The sequence below is a fragment of the Callorhinchus milii genome, unplaced genomic scaffold, assembly GCF_018977255.1.
Source record: "Callorhinchus milii isolate IMCB2004 unplaced genomic scaffold, IMCB_Cmil_1.0 Scaffold21, whole genome shotgun sequence".
NCBI classification, from domain to species: Eukaryota; Metazoa; Chordata; class Chondrichthyes; order Chimaeriformes; family Callorhinchidae; genus Callorhinchus; species Callorhinchus milii.
This window is the reverse complement of record NW_024704762.1, coordinates 6,751,106-6,776,752: the sequence shown is the minus strand read 5'-3', so window position 1 is coordinate 6,776,752 and position 25,647 is coordinate 6,751,106. Positions and strand designations below refer to the sequence as shown.

Here is a 25,647-nt window from a genome sequence, read left to right as displayed (position 1 = left end):
TGTGTGCAATTAATTGGTTGCAGCGTTTCGTCCACAAAATATACAGTCGGTTCACTTTACATTATATTCTGGGAAGACAAAGATGTGATAAGGCGCTATAATAATAATCCTTGCATTTGATATAGCGCTTTTCACGTCTTCTAGACGTCTCAAAGCGCTTCACAGTATGTGCTGTAAAGCGAATTGACTGTATATTTGTGGGCAAAACACGGCAGCCAATTGCGCACAGCAGTGTCCCTCAGACAGTCGTGGATTGAAAATGACCAATTTATTATTATTTTGTTTTTATATCAAACATAAGGATTATGATATTATTACTATAAAGAAAATGGCCTTAGGGACAGTTTTTTTTTAGGCTTTGATGTTATTATCAGTTCACAGACGATGACTTAAATGGCTCCAAATGCTTCAATAAACAATGTCCCATTCAGATTGTTTTAACTGATGTGTGAATTAGGTTCCGTGTTGAGTCAAACAATGAAATGTCAAAGAAATATCAAAGTCCATCCTTTGCAATTATAATAATAATATTTGCATCTGATAAAACGCCTTATCACATCTTTGAGAGGTTTCACAGACTATACTGTAAAGTGAATTGACTGTATATTTTGTATACAGTATAGCAGTGGAAGACTTTTTAATTAAATCTGTTTGAACAATGACTTCACTTTCTACAAGATGTTCACTTTAACTTAATAACTTAATTTTAACCTGGAGTTGTGTAGACCAGCGAAAAATTTCACTCTGGCTCTTTCTTCCCCTCCGTCCCTTTGCAAGTTGTGCTCAGAGGCTACTCAACAGTATCCGTCTGTTATAATAATATTATTGTGAATTGCATTGTTTTCCTTTGTTACTGCAAAAGAAGCAACAACAACGATCAGAAGCGACAGAGACACTTCGCTGTCGTAAACCAAACAACTTCGGCAACTACCGTTAAGACATTTAAAGGTAAATTAATGGAAACAAAAATCACTGGATTCCGACTACGAGATCTAAACAACGGTGAAAGTATTGACGTCCATTGGGAAGCTCTGGGCGACTCTTTCCTCTGGCGACCACGTGCGTTTTGTGGGCCGCTTGCGCAACGGCGGCGTCCCACAAACAGCCCAAGGATTGATAATTATTGATAAAAAAAAGGATGGATAAAAAATAATAATTGTTTTATTATTATCATTATTATTGTTGCCATTATTGCGCAAGACTTCTATCACGTCCGTCCGTGAGATTGGAGTGGCGTTGGGGGGGGGGGGGTTGGACCTTGGGACTTTGTGCAAAGAGTCCCCAGTCTCCTTGATAAGTGCCTGTGGTAGGGTTTGGGGTTGGGTTTGGGGTTTGGGTTGAAGCCATCAAGGTGCAAGAGCAAGTCAGGTCGAAAAAAAAAAGGGGGTGGGGGACTACAACTCCCAGCGCACCCCGCGCGGGGCGGGGCAGGACCGGGCCCCGCCCCCCTCCCCTCCCCTCCCCTCGCCTCCCGCCATTCTGCGTGACCCGGATGGCGGTTGCCGTGGACACGGGTGACGTGAGCGCGAGGCGGTTGTTGCGCAGGTCGGGAGGAGGAGGTGGTGGTGGTGGGTTGGGTGTGTGTGTGGGGGGGGGAGGGGCGGCTCAGGGCGCACGCGCCGTGAAGTGCAGCAGCGGCGGCGGGCAGCAGCAGAAGAGAGCGGCGAAACAGCGAGCGGTAGTCAGTCAGTCAGTGAGAGACACACACACACACACACACGAAGCAGCAACAGCAGCGACGACAGAGGCCGCCGCCATGAACAACCAGGGCGGCGACGAGATCGGGTGAGTGAGTCGGTGGGAGAGAGAACGAGCGAGTGAGTGAGGAGCCGCCGCCGCCGCCGAACCGAGCGGCTTCAGCGTGAAGGAGGAGGAGGAGGAGGGGGGGTGGTCCAGTCAGGTCGTCCCCGCGGAGGCCGTTAAGGGGAAGGGAAGGGAAAGGGGGAACCCGTGCGGTTGGTGTTGAGAGCCGCGGCCCTGAGACTGTTCAGACGGGAAGACGCAGACAAACAAACAGACAAACAAACCAAACAGACGCGCGCACAGACACGCACGCACGGGGCACGGGGCACGGGGCGGGCGTTAAAATTGAGGTCGCGGTGGAAAAGGCGGCCTAACGTGGCGCCTGGAGGTCAGAATGAGGAGCGAGGAGGAGGAGGAGGAGGAGGACGAGGAGGAACTGCCTTGGGTGGGGGGGGAGGAGGAGGAGGGGCGGGGGGTCGCGGAGTGGGGGCCGGACTTACATGGCGCCCGGTGTTGGGGTCGGGACGGTGGGGGGGGGCGGCGGCGGCGGCGCGGAGGGGAAGACAAGGCCGCGAGGTGAGGTGTCAGGCGGAGAAGGGAGAGGGAAGGGGGAGGGAGGGGGGAAGGAAAGCACCCTCGTGTGAGGCCACGGCGAGGGTGGTTCGGGGGGTGGTGGGGGGGGGGGGGAGAAGAGGCCGATAGTAGTGTATATGGGGGGTGGGGGAGAAAGGCCTGGGATGGATGTGTGTGTGTGTGTGTATGTGGGGGGTGGAGAGAAGAGGTTGTATGTGTGGGGGAGGGGCCGAGGGTGTACGTGGGGGAGAGAGAGAGAGGCCGAGGGTGTGTGGGGGAGAGAGAGAGAGGCCGAGGGTGTGTGTGGGGGAGAGAGAGAGAGGCCGAGGGTGTGCGTGTGGGGGTCGGGGGAAGGCGACACCACGTGTCGGCCCCGGAGCCCGACCGCGGGTGGTTTGCTCAATCGCATTCCAGGGGACGGAGGGACGCGGTTTGAAAGACGCGGCCTCCTGTCCTCTCCCTCTTCTGTCCCCATCCCTCTCCCCCCCCCACTCCCCACCATCACCACCCCGGGGCGGGATACACACGCACAATACCGAGCCCCGGCCTCCTCTCTCTCTCTCTCTCTTCCTCCCCCCCCCCCCCCCCCACACTCCCCGTTCTCACGAGCAGCTCTCATCAGAAGGTCGTCGTTGGGAGGGGTTGGGGGGGTGAAGGTGGGGGTGTCCTGCTACAGCCCCGGTTCTGTGTCGGGGTGGGTGGGTTGGGGTCGAACAATAATATCGCGGGTCACCTTGTGGAGTTGGTGCTTTTAGATTGAACTGCACTGTGTGTGTGTGTGTGGTGTGTGTGTGGTGTTGATGCTTCTGTGCAGCCGAAAGAGTGGCGTCTCTCCATCGTGTTATTGAGATGAAATGATTGTGATCCCCTCTCCTTGTGTGGTAGCTGACTGTTTTGCTCTGTGGTGGGGGTGGGGGGTGGGTGGGTGTGTGTTGCACCCCAGCAGCTGTGGTACAGCGATGGCTGTTGGGTTCCTTTGCGAAGAAGCCGTTTCATCGACTTGTGTGTGTGTGTGTGTTTTTTTTTGGGCTGATACCTGTTCCGAGTGGAATCCGCCGCGCCACCCTTTACTTTAGTCTGAAGTAGACCGCGGGAGGAAGTGCCCGTTCACCGTGCTGTCAGTAATGCCATAGCAGCGAGAGTGGGGGGGGGGGGGGGGGAAACACTTGCACGTTGCTTTCGAGCCATGTGTGGCTGTGGCCAATTTTTTTGAAAGACCGCAAGTGAACCAGCGCTGGATCGCCATCAATCCAATTCTAGTTTAACTTCCACGTGTTAAATATGTATAATTATTATACATATATATATACACACACACACACACCCATGCGTGCATAGTTGTAGCAGTTAATTGTGGATCATCAGCAGCACAGTAAAATGGCTGCCTGGGCAATCACTCCTTTGGCTTGTAGGTATCCAACCAAGGACAAGTTTCTTTGAAAGTTGCTCGTTACAGTGCTGTTTCACACGTCGTCACGTCAAATAGCCGCCTGGAGAATTACTATTTCGTTTAAAATTGAGGGGTCGTCAGTACTAAAAGAAACTTATTGGAGCCATTTTGTTTCAATCTGCTGCTCAAAGTAGCCACTTAGTACTTCATTCTTCTAGTTTTGAACTAATTTAGCCAGAGGACTAAAATGCGTTGTGTTTGGTAGTGGATTCTTGAAATTAATATACCAGCTTGCAGGATGAACTCGGTTTCGCCCACAAAATATTCACTTTGCAGTGTATTCCAAGAAGCGTTTTGAGAAGTCTTGAATCCGTGATAAGAAGACGCTATTGAAAGTGTTGTTGATCGTGTTGCCTTTGACCAATTGTAGTAATTTGAAAATCCATACACTTGAGGGAAAATAACACTTGCCTAAAAGAACCCCCCCCAAAAAAAGTAGGAAAGCGCAGGTCGTGGAGAAACAAATGTGTCCGAATTCGCTTGCAACAGAAAATGAATTGCATTCTAGATGGGCTATCTCTTGAAATATTTTGAGAAGATCATTTGAGCATTTCTGTGTCTAAGCAGCAGAATTTAACTAGGTCAACTATATTCTAGGTTATGCACCAAGGTTAATTTCTGGGATAGAACAGAGTGTGACACACTTCCACCACCCCCCCCCCCCCCACTCTCTGATCTTAAAGACTATATCTTTTAAAGTAATTGAGAGAATAAGCAAGGAATGAAATGGAACTGAGAATCTCAAACTAATTTCACTTGCTTGCGAATTTGTGCTAAACTATAAAGCACAGTACGGCGAGGGGGATGCACAAAAAGCGGTTATTACACAAGATGGTTTATTGCAAGAGTTGTACAGTATAACTTAATAAAACATATGCTAAAAGCTAAATGGAAATTAGATGACTTCTCAAGATTCAGTATGAATCAAATGGAACATATTATAGATTGGACATTTTGATCCTTGTTTTGATGTTCCAGTGCAGGAGGTGTGAAGGAGTTGCTGAAATAATTTCATTCTTTTAAGTTACTAAAAGTTCTCATTTAATGTAAAGCCATTTTCACTGCATGCAGTTTATTTCTGTCTTAATGACCAATTGGAAATTACTGGGTGTTTTGTATTTTTTTAAAAAAAGGCATGGCGGACTGATTCAGAAAAGCATTACACTGATATCTTTTGTATTTCAGGAAATTGTTTGTGGGTGGTCTTGACTGGAACACTTCACAGGGTAAGTTGATATTATTATTTACGTGAGAGAAAATGTACATGAAATCTAGGAGTGAGTTTGTAAGCCTCACCTGCTAATTAAACTGTAGAGCCAAGCTACTGTTTGGACTTGCCTTGCCAGATTCTCACCTTGCTTTTTCGATGCTGATGGGAGTATCCGGTGTGTCAAGGCACAGGAGCAAAGATAACCTGCAACACCGCTGTTAACCTACTTCAGGGGCATTCGGTTTGCGGTGTTGTGACGACGCATTAATCTGATTCTTTGAAAGTTGAGTAAGAATGGGAAATGGAATCGTCACAGCCACATGTGGCAGCCTACGGGAAGTGATGTCTCGGTGTGGCAAAATAGGCAGTGCGCTGGAGTGTAGATGAAGAATTTTGTCTGGGGCAGAACACTGTTTACAATTGCTACTGTCGTAACTTGAGTTGTTCAGATTTTGTTTTTTGATTTCAAGGTTGTGTATTTTCAATCTTCAAGTCTCAATAAGATGCCTAACTAGGTCACTTTGGATGGCTAACTGCATATGAAACATTCAACTCTCATGTACATCATATTTATCCCTATTTTGCTAGAAGAATAATTACTTGGGTGTTATTTAGATTTCTACTTTAATATACATACCATGCACAATATAAGCTGGCAGTATTTTTTTATTTGCATTCTACTTTGTCCCCGACATGTTCTTTGGTTGAGAGGAGGGGACATGCACGTTGTACTCGTGTCGCTGCACTTGTTGCAAACTTTTTTACTCCAAATGGGTTTGCAATATTTTGTAGAATGGTGCGAGAAGTGGAAGACAGTTCTCTGACCATGAATATCAACTAATCAAATTCTGATTCATTTGTACCCTCTTAACAGAGACCCTCCGTGACTACTTTTCCCAGTATGGAGAGGTAGTCGATTGTGTGATCATGAAAGATAAGATGACGAATCAGTCTCGAGGTTTTGGGTTCGTGAAGTTTAAGGATCCAAACTGTGTGGGTACAGTGCTAAGCAGCAGACCCCATAACCTTGATGGAAGAACAGTGAGTGATTTTTTTCAGTACATTTTATTTTTCCAGTTAACAAGCACCCACATTTGGTTATAAATTAACTTAAATCATCCAAGGTTTGCTTTTTTTTCTCCCATTTGTCTTGTTTTCTTTTAACGTGTTCCTCATCCCTTGTTTGACAGTCGTTCATATAATTCTGTCAGTGTTTGACAAGCAGATGCTCTGCCTCTGAAGTGTATTGCTCAGTCTGCTATCTCTTGCAACTGTTTAATTGTTAACATTCCCTTCACCTCACTCCCTCCCTTGCCTCTTTCAAGGTGCGGCTCAAATCCCCCCACTTCAACCGAGCCTTTGTCCATTCTCCCTGCCCTCCACCCTCCCCAATCCTGGTCCCCAGCTCGGATCCAAATCCCTGACTGTCCAGTGCTTTGCACGTCCTCCCGATATGAAAGGCACTATACAAATGTGATATTGTATTGTAAATCTTACTGCAAAAAGGTCATAGAATCATAGAACTATACAGCATAGAAGGAGGCCATTCATCCCATCGTGTCTGCGTGCTGGCTCTTTGAAAAGAACTATCGAAATCAATCCCTCTCTCCCCATAGCACTGCAAACTTGTCCTCCCCAAATAGTTATCTACTTCATCTTCATAAAGATGAGGCATAATTGTGGGTCAATGGTGAGCCTTGGGGATGACGATCACTGTAATCAATAACCAATTATTTTCAAGTAGCAGACCGGCTCACTATAGAACTTTTATTATGGAAACACTGCATGAGTGGAACAATCAACAAAATTGTGTAATATGATCGTTGGGTACTTTTCTGCCTCGCCAGTTGTATAATCAATCAGGACGCAATTTTGACGCAAGATGTACCTTTCATGGAGGTGCATCTTGGTCTGCACATTTATGAAAGCCTTGGGTCTGTGATTTGTTGAATTTTGCTTTCAAATTAAAAGTTCAAGTTCTGGGAGGAAGATTTTAAGAAGAGCAGTTTATTTATCTTTTGAAATCACTGTTCGAGTATTTGATATTGTCATAAAAATGCAAACTGGATATCTTCTTCATGCAAAAAAAAACTAGGTCATGAATTTTCTTGGATTTAAATTATTTCTGAATCTGGGAATCAAGTCCCGAGCAATGTAACAGTAGTGCAGATGTATCTGTATTGTGTAGGTGCATCCCATCTGTTGGTGAATTCCTTGTGGGGAAGTTTCACATTACTTAAATTAATTTGAAGATGGTTTTACAACATAGAATAAATCAGAGCTTAAGTTCAAATTGTGTTGGTATCGGATTGAATTTGGAATTGTACCCACACGTGCTGCCAAAGAATGTACCAGGTGAAAAACTATTAGGTGCTGAAACTACACACAATGTGGATAAAGTTTAATATTTGAACCAATTTAGCCTAACGATTTAACATGTTTTGCAGATTTTATTGCTCACCTGAGCATGTTTTTAGAAACTTGTGTTGATTGTCATATTGCAAGTTGGGCTTATCAGAAAGCAGCCACCATTTTATTGAATCGTTACAATTTTTCCGTGTAGATTGATCCAAAGCCGTGTACACCTCGTTCCATGCAGCAGGAAAAACCAAAACCAAAGGAAGGTGGTGGATGGGGAGTAAGTATTTGGACAAAATGTGTCTTCTGTATCCTGAAGACTGCTGTAGCTTGTACTCAAAAGATTGATGGTATCTTATTACACTGTACCTTCAAAGAGTACTGAATACATTCTTTGAATCTCTTTAAAAAATGGTGACCACGTGACTTAAGATTGTTTTGTGACTTTGCAGAAAGGGCCACAAAATCAGAGCAGCAATAAATCAAAGAAGGTATTTGTTGGTGGAATTCCTCACAACTGCAGCGAGACAGAGCTCAGGGATTACTTCAAAAGGTTTGGAGTGGTGAGTAATTCATCATCGTAGCACTTGTTCCTAATTATCTGCCGCAGTGACGAGAAGGTCACTGTTAGCAATTCTCTAGGAATGGTACAGATGAGTGTCCTAATTGCAGAAACTTGCAGCACGATAAACTGCTATTCCACACATTGCGAATTGGGAAGGAGAGGAAGGTAGTTTGCTGCTTCTTTGAGCTTTTGGATGAAGGGAAGGAGCACGATGCATTTAGGTTTTAAAAACCCAGAAAAGAGGTGATTGGAAAAAAAGTTGGAGATCGTGTCAGAAGGGGAAGAGGATGCAAGAGTTGAGGAAAGTATGAACCACCAGATGGCTGAATGTGTCTTGCATTTTGTACTAAACAATCATCTGCCTTTAATCGAAACCATATTCAAATATTAGATGAACTTGGGTTTCACTTTATTTTAATAATAACATATTTATCACGAAAGAGGAGGTCCAGCATCTTGGTGGCTGCTTTAGTAATGGAGTAAATGAACATTCAGGTCATATCAAAGGATATATAACGTTCTAGAATGTCAGGAGAGGAAGGTAAGAGGTGTTGCCTGTGCTAAAGAATTGAAAAATAAACTTGAGTAATTGAACAAGATCATTGAAGACATGGAAGAGTTCAGAAGTTTAGAGATTCAGCCATCTTACTGTGGAGGGGGTACACATTCTGTGCACTGAAAGTAATGAGCAAATTGTGAAATAATCAGCAAGGCCTAGGGCAGTCTCCCAAATTAATGAATATGTAATTTGCATAAAGCAGAGATGAAGCAATTTGGATGCAGACTTGTTAGTCACAAAGAAAACTTTTCAGAATCCTGGCAAAGTCTTTGGAGATGTGTTTAGAGCCAATGACAAATTAGTCAATGAAGGAAGTTGCAGAGGTACATGTTGCAGAGTGACCTGAATACCTTGCCAGGCAATGTGTGTGAGTGATGGATAAAACAGAACATGAGGGAATTTGTAAGTCCTGATTGTAGGTTTTGGTTGTGTCCTTGAATTTGCGTTCTCCTCATGTGTTCCTTTAATCTATATGTGGTGTCTTGCTTTTGGTAATATTTTGAATTCTCTTTCCTAGGTCTCTGAAGTGGTAATGATCTATGATGCAGAGAAGCAGAGGCCGCGAGGTAAAGGCTGATCCACTTTGTTGCTAACTTAATCCATCTCCTTGCATTCAGATGACAAAACTTGCCTTTTCAAAACCATACAGTATGTTTGGCTCTGGGTTCTCAACAATGCCAGTGCGGCTCAAGCTTTCAAAGATAATTTTCCAGGGATACACTATGAACATTTGTACATCTAGATTACCTAAAGCACAAGTTAGCAGGTTTATTTACATTGATACAAATGCAGGAAGGTTGTAGGAAAATAGCTTGTATTCATTTTGGAAATCTTTTTGATCCGCAATCTCTGCCTTTTAGCATTTCCGTTCTGTTTGCAGTAGGACTGTTGAAACCCTCCGCTTGTGCACTAATTATAGCTTCTAATAGATTGGCGTATTGGTCTATGACTTCCGAATGCCATGAGATAAGAAATTTTGAAATCAGGTGAAGTGCTCGCAAGAGGCTCTGTGCCCTACATCAGACAACTCCTATAGCAGTCTGTTTGGCCCTCTTATGATTGTTTTGAGGAATTCTACTTTCTATTGTTTTTTGGTACGAATTCAACGTTTGTTTGTCGTGAATTATTTCTCTTAACAGAAAGGGATTTCTGTTTTGAAAGCTTAAACAGATTCAAGACTTAATATTTTTAGAACCAGTATAGGGTTAAACCTTGATTAATGTAGGTAGTCTGATCGGTAATCACCTCATATGTCTTGTACTTTATTTTCTGTCTCCCATTTTATCAATGGAGTTATCACTCCTGTTCCTCTAATCCAAAGCTCCAAATATGCTGTCATTGGGTTGAAATTGAGGGTTCTTATTGTTTTATCTTTCCCAGGATTTCAGGATTGTACTCTGCCACCTCAGTTTTCCTCTCTTCTTTCACCCCTAAGGACTTTTAAAGCCCAGGATTAGTCTTGCCCAGTGCTTGATTTTCTTGTCTTTCCTGCTCCTTTTATTGCATGTGTGTGTCAGCACTGGAAGACTTGGCCCTTCCCTTGGGTTTCTCAATTTAACCCAATCATTCAGGTGATCTCCTAACCTACTGGAGTGGTTTGTAAATGCTTAACCACACCTATTAGACTGCAGAGATTAGCTCTTCCCCCTGGTATGTTTATACAATACAAAATTACATTTGTATAGTGCCCTTCACGTCAGGAGAACATCCCAAAATGAAATTATGCATTGCTGTGTGGTTTGTTCAGTTAAATTGTTTATCCTTTTTGTGAGTTTCAGGGCTGATTACACTCAGGACCATTCCAGTGTTAGTGCAGTGTCGATGGGTGTACACAGAAGGCTGTATGTTTGAGGTTGCAGTTTCGGGCGCCTCTTAGAAATTTCACATATGATCAGGAGCAGTGATTGAGTAGCCTGGTGCAGCGGGGCATTTACTTCAGAATGCCCGTTTCTGAATCCCAGTTGTAGCTGACATTCCAGCTGAGCTGCCCTCCAGTTGTTAGCGGTTCCCAACTGTGCTTTACATTGGAAAACTTCAAAGCAGGATACTCCGTTTTAGGAAGAAGGAAAATCTTATGAAATCTTGAGAATCTGAGATAGTTATGATGCATTCAGAAGTGCACCCCATTTGTTGAAGGTAAAGGAGAGAAGTATGGTGGTTAGAAAGCCACATTTCCACACATTTCTTTGGCCGGTGCCTTGGATAAGATCAGCAGCTCCTACCTGTGAGTCGTAGCAGGAGCTGGTGTTTGTAACCCAGGCCTCCCCTGATCTGTACACAAAATCATTTTACCCCACAAAACTGCCCACCAGATACATTAGTGTGAATGTTTTGGGTGAAATGAAGATAATTGCACACAGAGGAGGCAATGAATGAACGTGGAGTAAACCTGTGAAATTGATGTTAGCCCAGAGAGGAAATGTACTAGTTCTGGAATGTTTCAGGCAGGGGGTGGGGGGGCATGTATGAAGTAGGTTGTGCCGGCAAGCTGTGTTTTGTATTTGAAGATGGTGCATGATTTGAAAAGTTGCCAGCAGGGTTTCCTAGATCTTAAAATTCACCTATGCAGGTCAAGTTTGTGACATGCAAGACCTGTGTGCAAAGCATCCCCCTTTGTGGATCCGAGCTCCTGGGGATGCAGTGGATGGATACTCTTCCATGGTGATGGGTTTACGCATGTGTCGAGACACCCGGCTGTCAAAAAAAAACCAATGGATCCTGATCTACAATATTTGTTTTAAACTAATATAATTCAGTCGTATACTTGATGTGAAGGTAACAAATGTTGCTGATTCTTGTCTGACCGACCTGCTGAATCAAGGGAATGTTGTTTCTCAAGGTATAATCCTGTTCCAATATTTACTATATATATGTGTGGAGGCATTTGGGCTGGATCATCGATCCCAGCTGTTTTAAGGGAGAAGGTAAGAAAGGGAAAACTGGCAACATGTAAGACAAAAATCCTCTTTTGTCCCGTTGTCGTAGGCAAAAGATTGAACATGTAGGCACAGAGTGAATATTTTAGTTACTCGGGTGAAATCGATCTAATGGAATCTTGTCGTTTTAACCTGTTGCAACAGATACAAAAACACATCTCTGAAATTTGTAACGTAAAGACTTACACTTGTGAACAAAATGAGTGGAATAAATGGCAGTGACAAGTAATGGGTTGGTTTCCTGGAAAAGGCATCGACTGAATGTGGTTGCATCATCGAGGCATTATTACTACTGCAGCCAGATTAGGCGCTTTGCCTGAATCATTAGAAGGAGGGTATTGCTGACATTTCACAGGTAGCCTTAAATACCTAACGGTGAGCCCATTGACATTTCTGAGAACCTTTGGTGAAGCATCTGTATGTGTAAGCTAGCTACGCTTTTTTTTTAATGTTGATTAAAAACTTGTTAAAGTAATGGCTCTTTAATCATTATCTGAATTAATCTATTGACCACATGATCAACAGATCCAGTGCATTTTTTTTTGCATTGTTCAAAGTTGTACAGTATTTTTCTGAAGGCAATTTGAGCTTTCCAACTTCTTCCCACTAGTTGACCTTTCTTCCTGTCCTTTTGTTTTGAGAATTTTGTTCATTAACTATTGAGAATTCATCTAAAGTTTTTTTTTTGTCAGACTAATTGGCTGAAATTCCTGAAAACCTTTCAAAAAATCTACTGAAATTCTTTTGGATAGTTGAGGATTTTATGAGTGTATTACATGTTGTCAAATAGTTTGTCATCTGAACTGATCCTCTTATTTTTAAACTTCTCATTAAATATTTAAGCCTCCTAGGCCTAATATGTAATTAGTTGTAAGTGCTAGTTTTTACCGCCTTGTTATTCGATCTTAAGTATCATAATTTACATATGTAAGTGTTATGTAGTTAAATCTAAGATTAGTAATGTTAAGAAATCTGTATTTGACTTGTTTCGATGTAAATTAACTTATCTCTTTAGATTTTCTTCTCTAGGTTTGTGATAAGTTGTATCACACAGGTACAGGCCAGTTCTACACTCTCAGGAGGGATGGGATATGTCTGTGTCTGGGAAATGCAAGACTTTGATGTCATTTGCTCTTGTTGCTGACAGCAGAATTGACTGCTGCAAAACTGTTTTGGCCTGTATCTTTGTGTAGCAAATGGTTACTTCTTAATAGAACCTCTCTGGGCTGACCAACGCAGTTGGATAAGCTTGGAGGGCGATGCCTATAGTTGTATCTTTAGTTTGGTTATGAAGCTATAAGCACTATGTTGCTGCTGTCAGCACTAGCTGCAAAGCAATGTACCTACCAAAGAGGAAAAAACAGGGTTTCAGATAAAATAGGGAGTTCAAAATTGTTGACCGGTCACTGATTTATCGGAAACTTGATTTTGAAAATTTCCAATTCTGCCCCCCCCCCCCCCCAATATTTTAGATTTTCAGTTTTACCTACGTTTTGAAATTGGTTTTGCGATCGATCTTTACTCCTATCACCCTCAGCACACTCAGTTCTTATTGTTATGCCAGTAATGTCCCAACTAAATTGTCAGATGCAGAACAAATACTGACAGTGCAGTGACATGTATCATAGGTTGCCGGTGCCGTTCAATCTTTCTTTTCCTCTTCTTTTTGTTGCAATCCTTGCCTTTCCCTCATTCCACCACAACATCTTTCCCTAATTGGCCACATGAGCCTGAATTTACATTACACAATTTATGTTACACAATCTAACTTCCTTTTTGTTGCAAAGACCAATAGATATTGGGATATTGCTTAGCCTTGTTGATTAACTGTCGAACATTAGATGAATAGTAGAGGAACAACTGGAAATGCTTATGTAAAGATGCATTCCTCAAAGTTCAGCCAGCCTTTTATTTTAGTTTTCAGATGTCTTTAGTCACTATCCCATAACATGTTCTTAAGTGAGGACTGATTTAAGTTCTAGGCCACAAATTTGCAGACCTCTTGTAAAGTTGTGTGTTCTCCACATATCCACAAGAATACTTGCACATTAAAACCAGCCCATTTCATATGTTAACACACCAACGGTTATTTTTTTCAGTTAGAGGTACAGGAGCAGTCTGTAATCCATGTTAGAGTATTATACATAGTATAAGTTTGGTGTTTTTGCCATTCTTGGTACATGTCTAGATTAGCGCCTGTATATCTTGTTACTGAGGAACAACGTGTCCCTTTTGTGCTGGTGGCTTAAGCAAAGCTTATCGTGAATCATATTTTGTCTCCCCAGAGAACATGCCAACTGCAGCCAAGTTGTTGGGTGAATTCTCTGAATTTATCCTGTAGCTATTATCAAAGGGTCATTAGAATTGGACAGCTTATTTGTCCCGACACTAGAACAAGTACTCACAGCCCATTTCTTTCTTCTCTGTCTCCCCCCCACATCATTGGCACTGAATTAATTGGTGTGGAATTCAATCTCTGTCCAACCCATGACCCGTTTTGGGTTTAGGAACTTTAGAGGTTGCTAAAAATGTATCTCTTGCGTTGACTGTAGTTAAAGAAAAAAACTTGTTCAACCTTCCAACTTTTCTGATTTCTCACTTCTGCTTGGTTTTATGGCAACTGGTGGCCATGTACATTTATATTCTGTCTTGTCAGACTGGAAGCAAAGACCAGCTGTCATTTGTGTCCAGTTAGTTTCTCAGTCAATCTGGTTAGCGCCCAGTAAGGTGACCCTCCTTTGCCCCACTGCCCGGGTCTACCAATCTGGTGAAATGCCCTTCTGCAAATCTATGGAACCTGGTCTAAGCTGTCACTGTGGCTCAAGCAGTGTAAAGGTGGCTTGGGAACCTCCTGATTTGCAAAGCAACTGCATAGTACCAGATTGCTAAGAGATGGCTGTGCTCCTTTGACGTCATTGGAGTGTAACCTGAATCCTGACATAGACTATAACCCTATTCTCCCGAGTCTCCCAATTGAATAAAGGGGCTTCCAATTATCTGAAACCCTGGGTGATCCTTCAGACTACCCCGCCCTAATACTGTGCATCATCCTGTTTTGTGTCACTACACCCTGCTACCTTGATTCACTCTTCGTCGTTGGATAGGTTTTGGATTTATTACTTTCGAGGACGAGCAATCAGTGGACCAGGCTGTCAACATGCATTATCACGACATCATGGGCAAAAAAGTGTGTAGTTGTAGTTTTATTTTACCCTTAGACTGAACCGAGGCTTAGGTGACTGGAGATTTCACTGGAGTTTTAGTGTGTGGCTTTTACATTGAAGAGAATCCTGTTAAGAGGTAACCTAACGACTTCATAAGAGGAGCCAGATTTTATTCCATTTCTTTACCTGGAAGAGGCAGTAAAAGTGTCATTTGTTGGTTCGGACTCTAAAGATTAACTGCATTAATTTCAGAATCTATTCGCATTTCAAAGCAATGCAATGTGGTCAACCAATTATGTCCATATGTAAGGGACACAAACTTGCATGCATAGAAGCAGAATTTACCAGCTGCTTGCACGTTAGCTCTGATTGCCTGTATTGTAGCCGATACTATTTATTCATCAGAGGACCGGTGAAATCTGTATTAATCATTTAAGTCTCAGTTTAATAAAACCACTCCTTCAGATGTTTCGAAGGGCAGAATTTTGTGACAAGTTTTAAGTTTTGTTCAGAATTAAGTAAAATTAGTATTTCATATTAAGCGTCATATCTGTCAACATGTTGAAGGACTGGTAGCCAATTTTATTTTGTTTTGTCAGAGGTCACTTACTGTTGTACTTTAGTTGAATATAATCTGCTTTAATGTAAAAAAAAATCCAGTTAAGTGGCCTCATTTGCTTGATCTTCATACTGTGTTGTCATGTAGGGCATGTGTAAAGGTTTGAACAGGGAAGCATTAGTGTCGGCCTGGGAAGGGGGCAGTAATGTAATAAATTAGGATCAATTCAGGAGGCAGACATTGCAGTTTAGATCTATTAAAGTTGCAATTAAGTTTTAAAAAAAGACATCATTCAAAAGTACTTGCAGTTTAATTCCAAACAAATCCCTTTTCTTGCATATGTTCAGTACTTTGGGCAAACATAGACTTGTTTCAGTTTTAAAGTGTAGTGCTCATTTGTTCAAATGACTACATGGAACTTTCTGTAATAATTTTAATTAAATATTAATTGATTGACTTATTGAAACGTGAGGATTAAATTGGAGTTAGTATCTTAAGTCATTTGTAGAACACTATCAAACCAGGATTGGGGAGCCCTCGGATTTAGAAAAGGTGAATGCTTTTGTTGGCATTTATCTATCCACTACCTATTCACCATAGTATTTTAAGGTGGACTTCCTGAAAAACTGGTGCAGGTGAGAGAAAATGGAACTCGCATTGAAAAGTGAATAAACTTTGAATCCATCTCTGGCATAATGTAAGGAGCCTGTGACCTAAAATATCAGAGTACTATGTAGCTCAGCCAAAGTTCTGCTCGGATTTGATTCTCACTGTTATGTAGCTATATTTTAGTGGCCCACTTCCCAGTGCTGTTGAGATTCCCCAGAGGTGTTTCGGAAACTCTTTAAAATGCCCCTACTAGTCCTTGAAATCCAATTTGGCACAGTATACCACAGTACATAATTTACTAGTGACTTAGTGTATTTTGGTACAAATTTAACTGCTGTCAAAGTGTAAATTGGTTAAAATATAGCCTTGAATCACGAAATGTTTCCGTTGTACTGGAGCCATTCAGCCTATCGTATTTCTGCCTAATCCCAGTTCTTCTTAGAAAGGATAGTTTGGAGAAATCAGTTAGTAGGATCTGTAAAAGGTTGGATGCTAATTTTAAAAAGAAGTTACTTTGTTCATTGCAAATTGTGATCTAAAAATGTTACTCAAATATTAAGCCCATGATTTCTCCATTGTTGCACACCCAGCAATTGATTTTTAGGTCCCTAGCCAATGCACATTTATTTCACATGGGTTTCTTACAGGAGGTTCAGTAATAATATGTTAGGTTTGAGAGCAGGCTTTAACCTTGTTTCCTACCAAGATGCCAAATTGTAGATAACTTTTTGCTTCAAGTGCTGAACAAAATTAATGCTTTACATCACTCAAAAGATAATCAATTGAAGTAATGTGACTTCTAACACATTGGATCAGTAAGGAGTTGTAATACAAACTTGTGTCAATCATCCACTCCAATAAGCAGCTTTTTTTTAGGAGCTCGCAATGTGACGATGGGGACGCTTTAAATAGTCAAAAGTTCAAAATCCATAGATCAGAAAGAAATTAGATTTTGTTTGTGACATTCAGGCTGAGATTACATTTCAGCTTGCGGAATAACTGGTGCATTCAAAACTGTTCCAGTTCAGAAATAACTTGATGTTGCAGTAAATGCGACCCAGTTATGAGCTTTCTCTCCTCTTTCCTCCCCCCCAACACACACACGCGCACCTTACTCCAAATTGTAGGAGCCTTCTGAAGGTCTCATTTCCAGAATGAGAGAATAGATTTTATTTTGCAATATCAGTAATTTTAATCATCAAATCCTACTAATCGTCTCCCCGTGGGCAGGATGCAAAATCATTTTGACTAAACAACAGTATTTGTTTAACTTTGCTTCTAGATGTTCTAAATTCGAAACCATTTGCTGTATTTATCCTGCTAATAGCATTTGGTCCATTAATAAGGATTTTGGTCAGGGTTGCAGTTACACAGGTTGCTGTAAATCTGATTTTTCCTGTTTTATGCCACAAAGGATTATTTAAAACTATTTATTACCTCTACAAATCGTATTTGCTGTTACGCAGTTTATCCGATTCTTGCTTGATACCCCCGGATTAAACTAAGTGTAATTGCTAGCCATTGCTTTGCTGGCCCCTGCACCAGAACAAACAGTGTTGGTCAGGCAAGTGAGTCTTGCCCGATGTCGTTGAAGGGGCTACTACTGGCTCCGAGTGATGGCCAGAGCAAAGATTTTCTTTTTTATTCCACTTATTTGCCTGTATATAGTAAGTACAATCTTTTTTTGATTCGGTGGAATCTTAGTTATGCTAAGCCTTGAATTAAAACTATTGAATCGCCAATTACTGTTTCTAATCGGAAAAAAATATAAAAATTATTTTGCCCTTCTGCATAAATTAGTTTCCTTCTGAAAAACAAGTTCCTGTTATATTTTTGTGATTATCACTGTGCATTAGCTCTGTGCTAGGGATAAATAGATAGGCTAAACAACACAGTATGAAGATTTGCTTCTAATTTACTCAACTGTCCATTTTTATCTGCATGTATTTCCTTTTTCTGTTTAAAGATGTAATTTAAGACTCAATTAGCTCATCCATTCCCTTCTGACATTGTTTCGAGTAATTAATTGCGATTCTTTATGCATAGCCTGGGGAAGGTAAGTAATTATCTTCCATTAGATGTTTAAATACATTTTTTTAAGTAAGGCCACGGCAGATTAAAGCCTATGTTTCTCAGGTTGTATGGACCTTGTAAAACTGGTAACGGTTGGATGGATATATATTTCTATAGAATCGATTTCTCGAAATCATGAGTGAATTACAAAATTTAGATCCTTTGTTAATTTCGAATGCATCTAACCCGTGATGAGCATAAGAATAATTCATACTTGAGAAACATAATAACATTTTAAATTGGCCTATTTAAGCTATTTAATTGTAGTGTAAGTTTATAAGGTGTAAGCGTAATGTTAAGTTAATGGATATGGGTGTGACGGGAGAGGGTTGTGGTTGAGTGGATGGAATGGCGGTTTTATCCCTGCTTCTGTCGTCCTAATTAGGTGGAAGTGAAGCGTGCGGAGCCTCGTGACAGTAAAGGTCCAGGGTCTGGCCAGCCGGGAGCAGGACAGTGGGGCAGGAGCATGCCAAACGCAGCCAATGGCTGGGGAGGGCAGCCCTCACAAGGCTGGCAGCAGCAGGGTTATGGTAGCCCGCAAGGTAATTGGGTGAAGCATCCAGACCGTAACATTCAATGTTTGACATTAGTCTGGCCATCGAGTGTTTTATTTTAACAGTTCTTGCAGTCTATGTAAAAATGCACTGTTGAAGTCCACCAAAATGTCTTCACTTTTCACTAATATCTGAAATAACTGAGTGAGTGGTCTAAGGCTTTTTTGTAGCATTTGAGGGCAGGCGGATTAGCTTTGAGCATTTTTCTAACTACGAAACTCTTGTAAATATATATCTAAATATGGCAGAATTGCTTTCTTGAAGGAAAAATGGCTAAGCTCTTCACAAACAAATCTGTTTGAGAAAAAAAAGCTTGTGAATCTGGATTTTCCTGGGGAAAGAACCAACTTCGACACTTGCTTATTGCATTTGTGCCTTTTTGAGGGTGTTTCACTTCGAGATTTTCCTACTGATTTCCCCTTGGGGGTGACAACGGTCCTGATTGTAGCTGGAAGTTGGCATTTGAAAAACTGAGGACTTCCATCTATTATGGAAAATTTGTTTGTTCAGGTCAGGTGAAAGTGAAATGAGGTTGGAGGTGTTGAGTCCTGAAGTTTATTTTAAATGCACAAAGTGCATTAAATGAGCAAGAATGAGCTGAAGGTGAGTGTTAAGATTTTCTGGTGTCCAGGAACATGTGCTATGGTGATTTCATTTTTTTTACTGTGATAGTGTTGTTCACTTTCAAACCGAGTGGAACAGATAATTCCTACATAGTGTGGCTAGGAACTGTTTGCCTTTGTGTTTCCCACTTTCTTTGCTATAGATGAGTGCGGTGTCAAAAAAGGCACAAAGTAACTTCAGCTGTTACAGGTGTCCTGGCAGTCTTTATTTTTCAGGATTTGTTATACAGCTGAAATACCACCATATTGTTCTGGGTAGTGTCTCCCTTCACCTGAATTACAGTTTGGAAATTTCTGCTCATTTTCCATTCAGCCTTACATTACCTGCCACACACCATCAAATCTATACTGTCATCTAGCTGCGAGACACCAACATATAGTCCAGTTATGAGTCCGCCTTAGAATGGCAAATTTGCATAAATGTGTTAACGGGTGCAATTTCCCTGCACATTGTGGATCAGTCATGTCCCTGGAGAACTGTGCATGCAATTCACTTGCGCATAACTGGATGTTTTTTTGCCAGTAAAATAAAGGTAGGTTTTCATAAACCGTGAAGGGACCTGGTCCCAATTAGTAGTGCAGATATAGTGTTCCAGCGCAGACAGTTTCCAACGCTGCCGTTTGTCAAGTTGCTGTTTGTAATCGGTGAAAGTCCGTTGACACTGACTTGCTTTAATTGCTGTTTCTTGTTTCAGGTATGTGGATGGCCACAGGTCAGCCAATGGGTAGGTTTTATTGAGCTAAGGTGAACGATGCATGCTTTTGCATGATCTAGCTGGATGATTTTTTTTTCATAATTAATCGTCGTGTCTTACCTGAGCATCGCAATTGTTCGCTAACATTTCTTTCCTGGCAAAATCTCGCTCTCTTATTCAGAATATCTTCGTTTTTTTATTTACTTTTTTTTTTATTTGGCCTCCCTGTTTATAAATCATTTAGACTTTGGTGAAATTCAACTTAGTCCGCGGCTGGTTTAAAAGCAACTCACTTCTAGCTTTGTTCCTTGGGTTTCCAGGTGGTTATGGACCTCCCCCTCCAGGTGGGCGGGGCGCCCCTCCCCCGCCTCCGCACTTTAATCCATACGTAGTTCCACAGCCACCTCCAGGAGGATTCGCACCGCCTCAGGGATACGGACAGGGTTACGGTGGTCCTCCGCAATATGGTACGTTCGCCGCCTCACACTTGCACTGCACTGAAGAAAGAGGCTTAAATTCTCATTCAACGTAGTGACTGGTCTAGATTTCACAGGTTTATGTATGCAGAACATTGCTTGACAACGCAACATACGTCTTGCACTTCAGTTGGAATCCACGTCTGTGGTGTTCAGACTTCATGCCTATGTACTCTTACTCCGTAAGTGCAGTGGGATGTTTCCCAGTGGTTGGTAGTGGAAAGTAACCATTTACAGGGTTCGTGACACCAGTAACACTGCAGTGCTCTGTAGGATGTGGGATCAACTCTTCTGCCACTACAATGTTCGTCGTTAATAGAGGAAACCTTTAGCCCGCTGACTACTGTGTATTGTTGTCGCTGTTGCAGCCCATTTTCCTTTGCAGTGGGTCCATTTCATTCCTTGTTTTGCCATGGATTTTGCAGTAGCCAGTAAAACTCGTTGTGGACCCTTGTGCTTTCGATGTGACCCATTTTAGTGCAGGGTGCAGAATGGACCTTCCTTGTACAGTGTTTCAGGCTGACTGCATCGCTGTTAGTGAAAGCAACAGCAGGGTAAGCGAGAACGAAGCTGCTGGTCTGGGCCAGTGTAGTACAGTGGAATAAATCTGTACACATCGATGCGGCAGGTCCCTGAATACCTGCAGTCACGCCTGGGATTTTTATTTTAGTTCCTAATCGTTTGATTATTTGTCACATTGAGAGACAATAGTTTAACGATGTGACAGCTCTGCTCCTCTCCCCACCTCACCATCCCCACCAAAAAACAAACAAAAACAACAAAAAAAATCCCAAATCTATCGCTTGTCTGATCTGAGCTCATTCTTGTTGCTATCCAGGCTATGGAGGATTTGGCGCACCTCCGGCTGACCAGTTTGGCCCTCCTGGAGTTCCAGCACCCCCTGCCACACCAGGAGCAGGACAGATGGGCTACCCAGCCGCCGCACAGACCCCTCAGGACATGAGCAAGCCACCTGCTGGACAGCCCGAATTCCCTGGGTACAGCCAGTATGGTAGGTAACCGGCAGTGTAGAAGTTCCAGGTGGCCATAGGACTAGAGATCCATCTCAATTCGATCCCTTCAGTACTTTTTGACTCACTGAAGTCAAACATGTATTGTATTCTAATCAGCGCGCGAACAGCAGAGGACAAGGAGGTAACGTGGTTGGTAGAATTAGATCATCCTTTTCTAGCACTACGAGCTATTCACAGACATTTAGAATCTCTCAGTTAGGGACAGAGCAGCTGGCCTGATTCTCCTAGCTTAAGTTACTGGCATTATGGCCATATGTGTCATTTCGCCCACAAAATATAGTCAATTCACTTTACAGGATATTCTGTGAAGCGCTTTGAGACGTCTCGAAGACGTGATAAAGCGCTGTATCAAATGCAACTATTATTATCATTGAAGTTTTTGTTTTTACATATGTGCAATGCAGTTGATTTCTAAGTGACCCAATTCATTCCGAGACCCGCTCATCTCCCATGGCTCCCGAAAGCTCTGAATGTGGGTGGCTTCATATCCCTGCTGGTCTTTCAACAGGGTCCATCTGCTTCCTCTTTTAACCTGACTACAATTGCCTGCTTTTGTTCTAAATCTCACTATAAAAGCTGGTTCAGCAATGCTGAGTGTGCAGAAAGACTGCTTCAGCCAGGATTTCATTTGTTCTGGACAGAATTACTGTGAAGTATTAAAAGTATCTGAATTGAGGAAAATCATAATCGATGGGGGGGTTCACTCATTAGATCTACAATTCGAAGTGGCTAATTTAGAATACGCACTGTAGACTTCACTATCACTGGTAGTGATCTCATGGCCTGTTAAAAATAATTACGGTAATCACTATTTAACAGTCCTTGAAGCAAGATACTGTGGATTGTTCAATGGAAGATGCATCAGGATTTTATACATTAGATCACTCAAATCATTGACAAGTGACTGAGCTAAAGCCAGTGACACCTTAAATAGAAGGTGCTCTAATGTAGTCCCTTGCTACTGGGACGTGTTTTTCCAACGCAGCATCTCCATTAACTCTCCTACAGGCTACCTGGCATTACTCCGTTGACTCCTGGTGCCTGCCTGTGCGTTTCTGTCCCTATTCTAACTTAATTTCTAATTGCACACAGAGTCTTGACTGCTGCAGTTTACCTGTAGAATATCTATTTGACCAACTATGGGCAAACCATGTGAATCTCTCGCGTTCACTGGCCTCTCTTGTGTCTGTATGCCACTGGTGACCTGATGCATCTATATTCCATGGATTGAAGCAGGCTTGGGCTTACTGGGGTAGTCATCCTGGTTTCCTCATCTCCCTAATAGGCATGGGTAACTATCCTCAGGATCCTTCAGGCTACGGACCCACGCGTCCTTCTCAGGCTGAGCAGGGATATAGTGCAGCAGGTAGGTGTTGCATAGACTTTGAACTGCCTTGCTTCCAACAAAGATGAGTAGCTTAAGCAGGATGTAGTCCTTGCTCACTTAGTGTTTAATGGGAGAACAGTGCTAAAGCAGTTGAGTATTTGTTGCGCTGGTACAAGGATGATCTAATTTTGCAAATGATTGATTAAAGTTTGATTTTAAAATGCTCTCTGTTAAGTGTTTTGTGAATGGTGTTTTGTGGCGAGGTTTTGAGAAAGCAATCACAATCGGTCCTCTTTGTTTGTTTGTTTGACAGGTTACGGGCAGGACATGAGTGGTTTTGGCCAAGCCCCCGGTTTCTCGGATCCAAACCAACCAGCTCCCTCATATGGAGGACCTTCGACACCAGTGCCCCCCGGGGCCCCACCGTCAGCGCCGGGCGCCTTTGCCCGCGGGCAGAACCACAATGTTCAGGGGTTTCATCCTTACAGGCGTTAAAAAAAACCACGGCAGGGAAAAAAATAAAAATAAAGGAGTATATTCTGGTGTAAACTTGGCCAGAAATTCCTTAATTTTGTGACTCTTTTGTGACAATCACTTGATTAAATAACAAAAACCACAAAAAAATTTTAACAGGAGTTTGAAGGAAACGCTCTGGGTTTTCGGACCGAATTTATCCTCTTCACGAGTGACAGGGTTTTAGGAAAACATGTTCTGCTGTACCATAAAACTGGTTTCTTTTTTCTTTTTTTTTGGATTTGTTCCTTACTCTCTGAGCCTTTGTTTTACCCTCATATACTACTTTTATGTTAAATAAAATTGAAACATTTGAACAGGCGTTGGAATTTTTAAGAGAAATTTTGTACTATTTACATCTGACTTATTTTTTAATTTAAGATGTAGATTTCCCTTATAAGAATGGCTGTAGAATAAACTGCAAATTAAAGACAGATGACCCCTGGTTTAAATAAAGAGCACATTTCGTTTAAGTGACTTAGTTTCTGATTTCTGATTAGTGAATCATAAATGAGAAAATAATACCTCCAGCTTCTTGCTCAGTTCTGGCAGCTGAGCTCAGTTTTAAAGTGACTCCAGCAGAAGGTGAAGTCAGATTAAGCCAGCACTGTGCATGCAAACGAATTGCAATGTTTCAATTCAGCATTGTCCAGAATATTTTTGTCCCCTCATCTCTCCTAATCATCATTTGGTATGATTTCCACGGTCCTCAACCATCTTCCAATAACTTGCCCTACAGTGCATTAGTCATTTACTGTGTTAGGAGTATTCCACTGGGGTGTGTATCAATTATCCTCACCTGACGTACGCCTGCATGGGAGAGGTTACCGGCTTTCATTTTGGGGTGGGGGGAAAAATAGGGAGGATTCATCTCTATTGTCCAATGTTGCTGAGGCCAATTATAAGCCTAGTTTTAGCACAAACCAGGAGTTTAACCTGGAACCTTCAGGGTTTGCTCAGCTATTGACCAGAATTTTGTTTGTATTGATTATTTACACGTTGTATACACTTGCGAGTAGTTTATTAGACTGCACTGACTACAGTTATTTGTACTATTCTGTAGTATGTGGATCTTTGAATTGAAGGATGCCCTTTCTAATAACCAGAATAGCATGAATATGCCACCCCCAATCCCCAGTCTCAATTTGAAAATATTGATCTGCTGAGCTGTTTATGCTGTATCTATGAACATCGCTTTCATCCTTTGAATAACATCTTCTGGTGGGATTGAGAATATTTTGTGCGCCTGCTTGCTTTGGAGTAAGTTAAGTTTCATGCATTTCCTGACTGGTTTACAGAATGTACAGAAAAAATGTAATACATGCATATTATTAAACAACTGGAAATATGTACAGAATGTTTTGGAATAAACTTTTAAAATTGAATTTCTATGCAGAAGTTCCATTTTCAAAGGAACTAACTTTATAATTTCATTAAAAAGACCAATTGCAGTGTTAATAACACACCAAAACCTGACTTCAGCTCAATTTAGTTGACATGGGGCTATTTGACAGTACTTCTGTTTACATTGTGGGGTAGANTTTTTTTCCAAATATTCTGTACCGTACACACTGGTAGTAGTCTGCACCTTTGTGCCATTGATTAGACGGAACCTTGTCTTGTGCCTTTTTGGTTGATTGAGCTCTTCATCCGTACTAAGCAAAGCTGAAAATAAAGCAACTGCAAATGGTCACTTTCGAAAACCCTGAAAGGGCAGATGGCAGTGCCGTCACCATCGCCGCCTTCAGACGTGACGTGTGAAAAGTGGGCAACAATTTGGCTCTTAATTGCTTTTTCTTTCCCCTTCCCATATATTAACGTACAGTACCATTGGAATTCCACATTTCTGACCCACTGTGTAAAGATTTTCTTTCTAATCTCCCCTTTTATCTTAAAAATAATTAAATGTTGTGAATCCGGCTCAGTTGGTAGCACCATCGTCTCTGGTCGGGAGATTCAAACCTCATGTTGGGACACTTGAGCTGACGCTTCAATGCAGCGCTGAGGGCGGGAGCGCTCTCGGGAGAAGTGCCGTCCTTTGAAACATTAAAAAAAAACACCCTGACCGCTTTATCAAATAAAGAGCACATGGCACCACTGCAACAACAATTTGCGCTTCCATAGCGCCCTCCGCGCAGGGTAGTGTCTCAGAGCACTGTTTGAAAAGAGAAGGGAGTTTCTTCCAGTATCGTGGCCCAACAACTCCCCGGACGACAATAATAATAATAATCCTTGCATTTGGTTTTATTTTTTTTTAAAAAAAAGCCATTTACCTCGTCGTTTGTGGGTCATGGCCAGGTGCAACTCGGCGGCCGTGTCCGCCGACAAAATCCACGGTGGCTGCACTTTGTAGGGGAAATTGTGTGAAGCGCATTTAGAATTTGACTGGCTGGTCTGCCGTTCGACGGTGCCCTGGAGCAGCGCGGACCTACCCGGTTCGGGGACTGGATCGCTGAGATTTGCCACCGAGGATGAGCTCAATTCCGACATTCTATTGCCGCCTTCACCTCCGAGGAAAACCCAATTATCCCCGTCCCCCGTCCCCCTCAGGATAGTCACTTGTGTGTCATTCGACATCTAATCAGCGTGGGTTTGCGCCCTCACTAAATGATGGGCGGGTAAAGGG

General features: G+C 42.3%; 1 protein-coding gene and 1 non-coding gene across 8 annotated transcripts; both read left to right on the top strand.

The window, feature by feature from the left end:
- Positions 1-1,567: 1,567 nt before the first annotated feature.
- dazap1 (DAZ associated protein 1) lies at positions 1,568-24,406 on the top strand. 7 transcript variants are annotated; one of them, XM_042342783.1, is made up of 13 exons: positions 1,568-1,785; positions 4,952-4,992; positions 5,851-6,017; positions 7,540-7,614; positions 7,787-7,897; positions 8,976-9,024; positions 14,499-14,581; positions 18,185-18,341; positions 19,672-19,701; positions 19,992-20,138; positions 20,986-21,159; positions 22,467-22,547; positions 22,822-24,406. In XM_042342783.1, exons 1-13 carry the CDS (start codon positions 1,757-1,759, stop codon positions 23,001-23,003), a joined length of 1,326 nt encoding a protein of 441 aa, XP_042198717.1. In that variant the 5' UTR covers positions 1,568-1,756; the 3' UTR covers positions 23,004-24,406. The 7 variants fall into 7 exon arrangements, with proteins under 7 accessions (XP_042198717.1, XP_042198716.1, XP_042198718.1 ...); XM_042342782.1 differs by having other exon boundaries at positions 19,971-20,138; XM_042342784.1 differs by lacking the exon at positions 22,467-22,547 and having other exon boundaries at positions 19,971-20,138.
- Positions 19,088-19,217, top strand: LOC121850558. Its single transcript, XR_006085652.1, has one exon. It is a non-coding gene; the product is annotated as a small nucleolar RNA SNORA13 (small nucleolar RNA).
- Positions 24,407-25,647: the final 1,241 nt, after the last annotated feature.

Coding starts and splice junctions, on each gene's coding strand:
- dazap1 (XM_042342782.1), top strand. CDS start 1,757: ATGAACAACCAGGGCGGCGACGAGATCGG. Junction 1,786..4,951: donor CAGGGCGGCGACGAGATCGG/GTGAGTGAGTCG, acceptor TTTGTATTTCAG/GAAATTGTTTGTGGGTGGTC. Junction 9,025..14,498: donor AGAGAAGCAGAGGCCGCGAG/GTAAAGGCTGAT, acceptor GTCGTTGGATAG/GTTTTGGATTTATTACTTTC.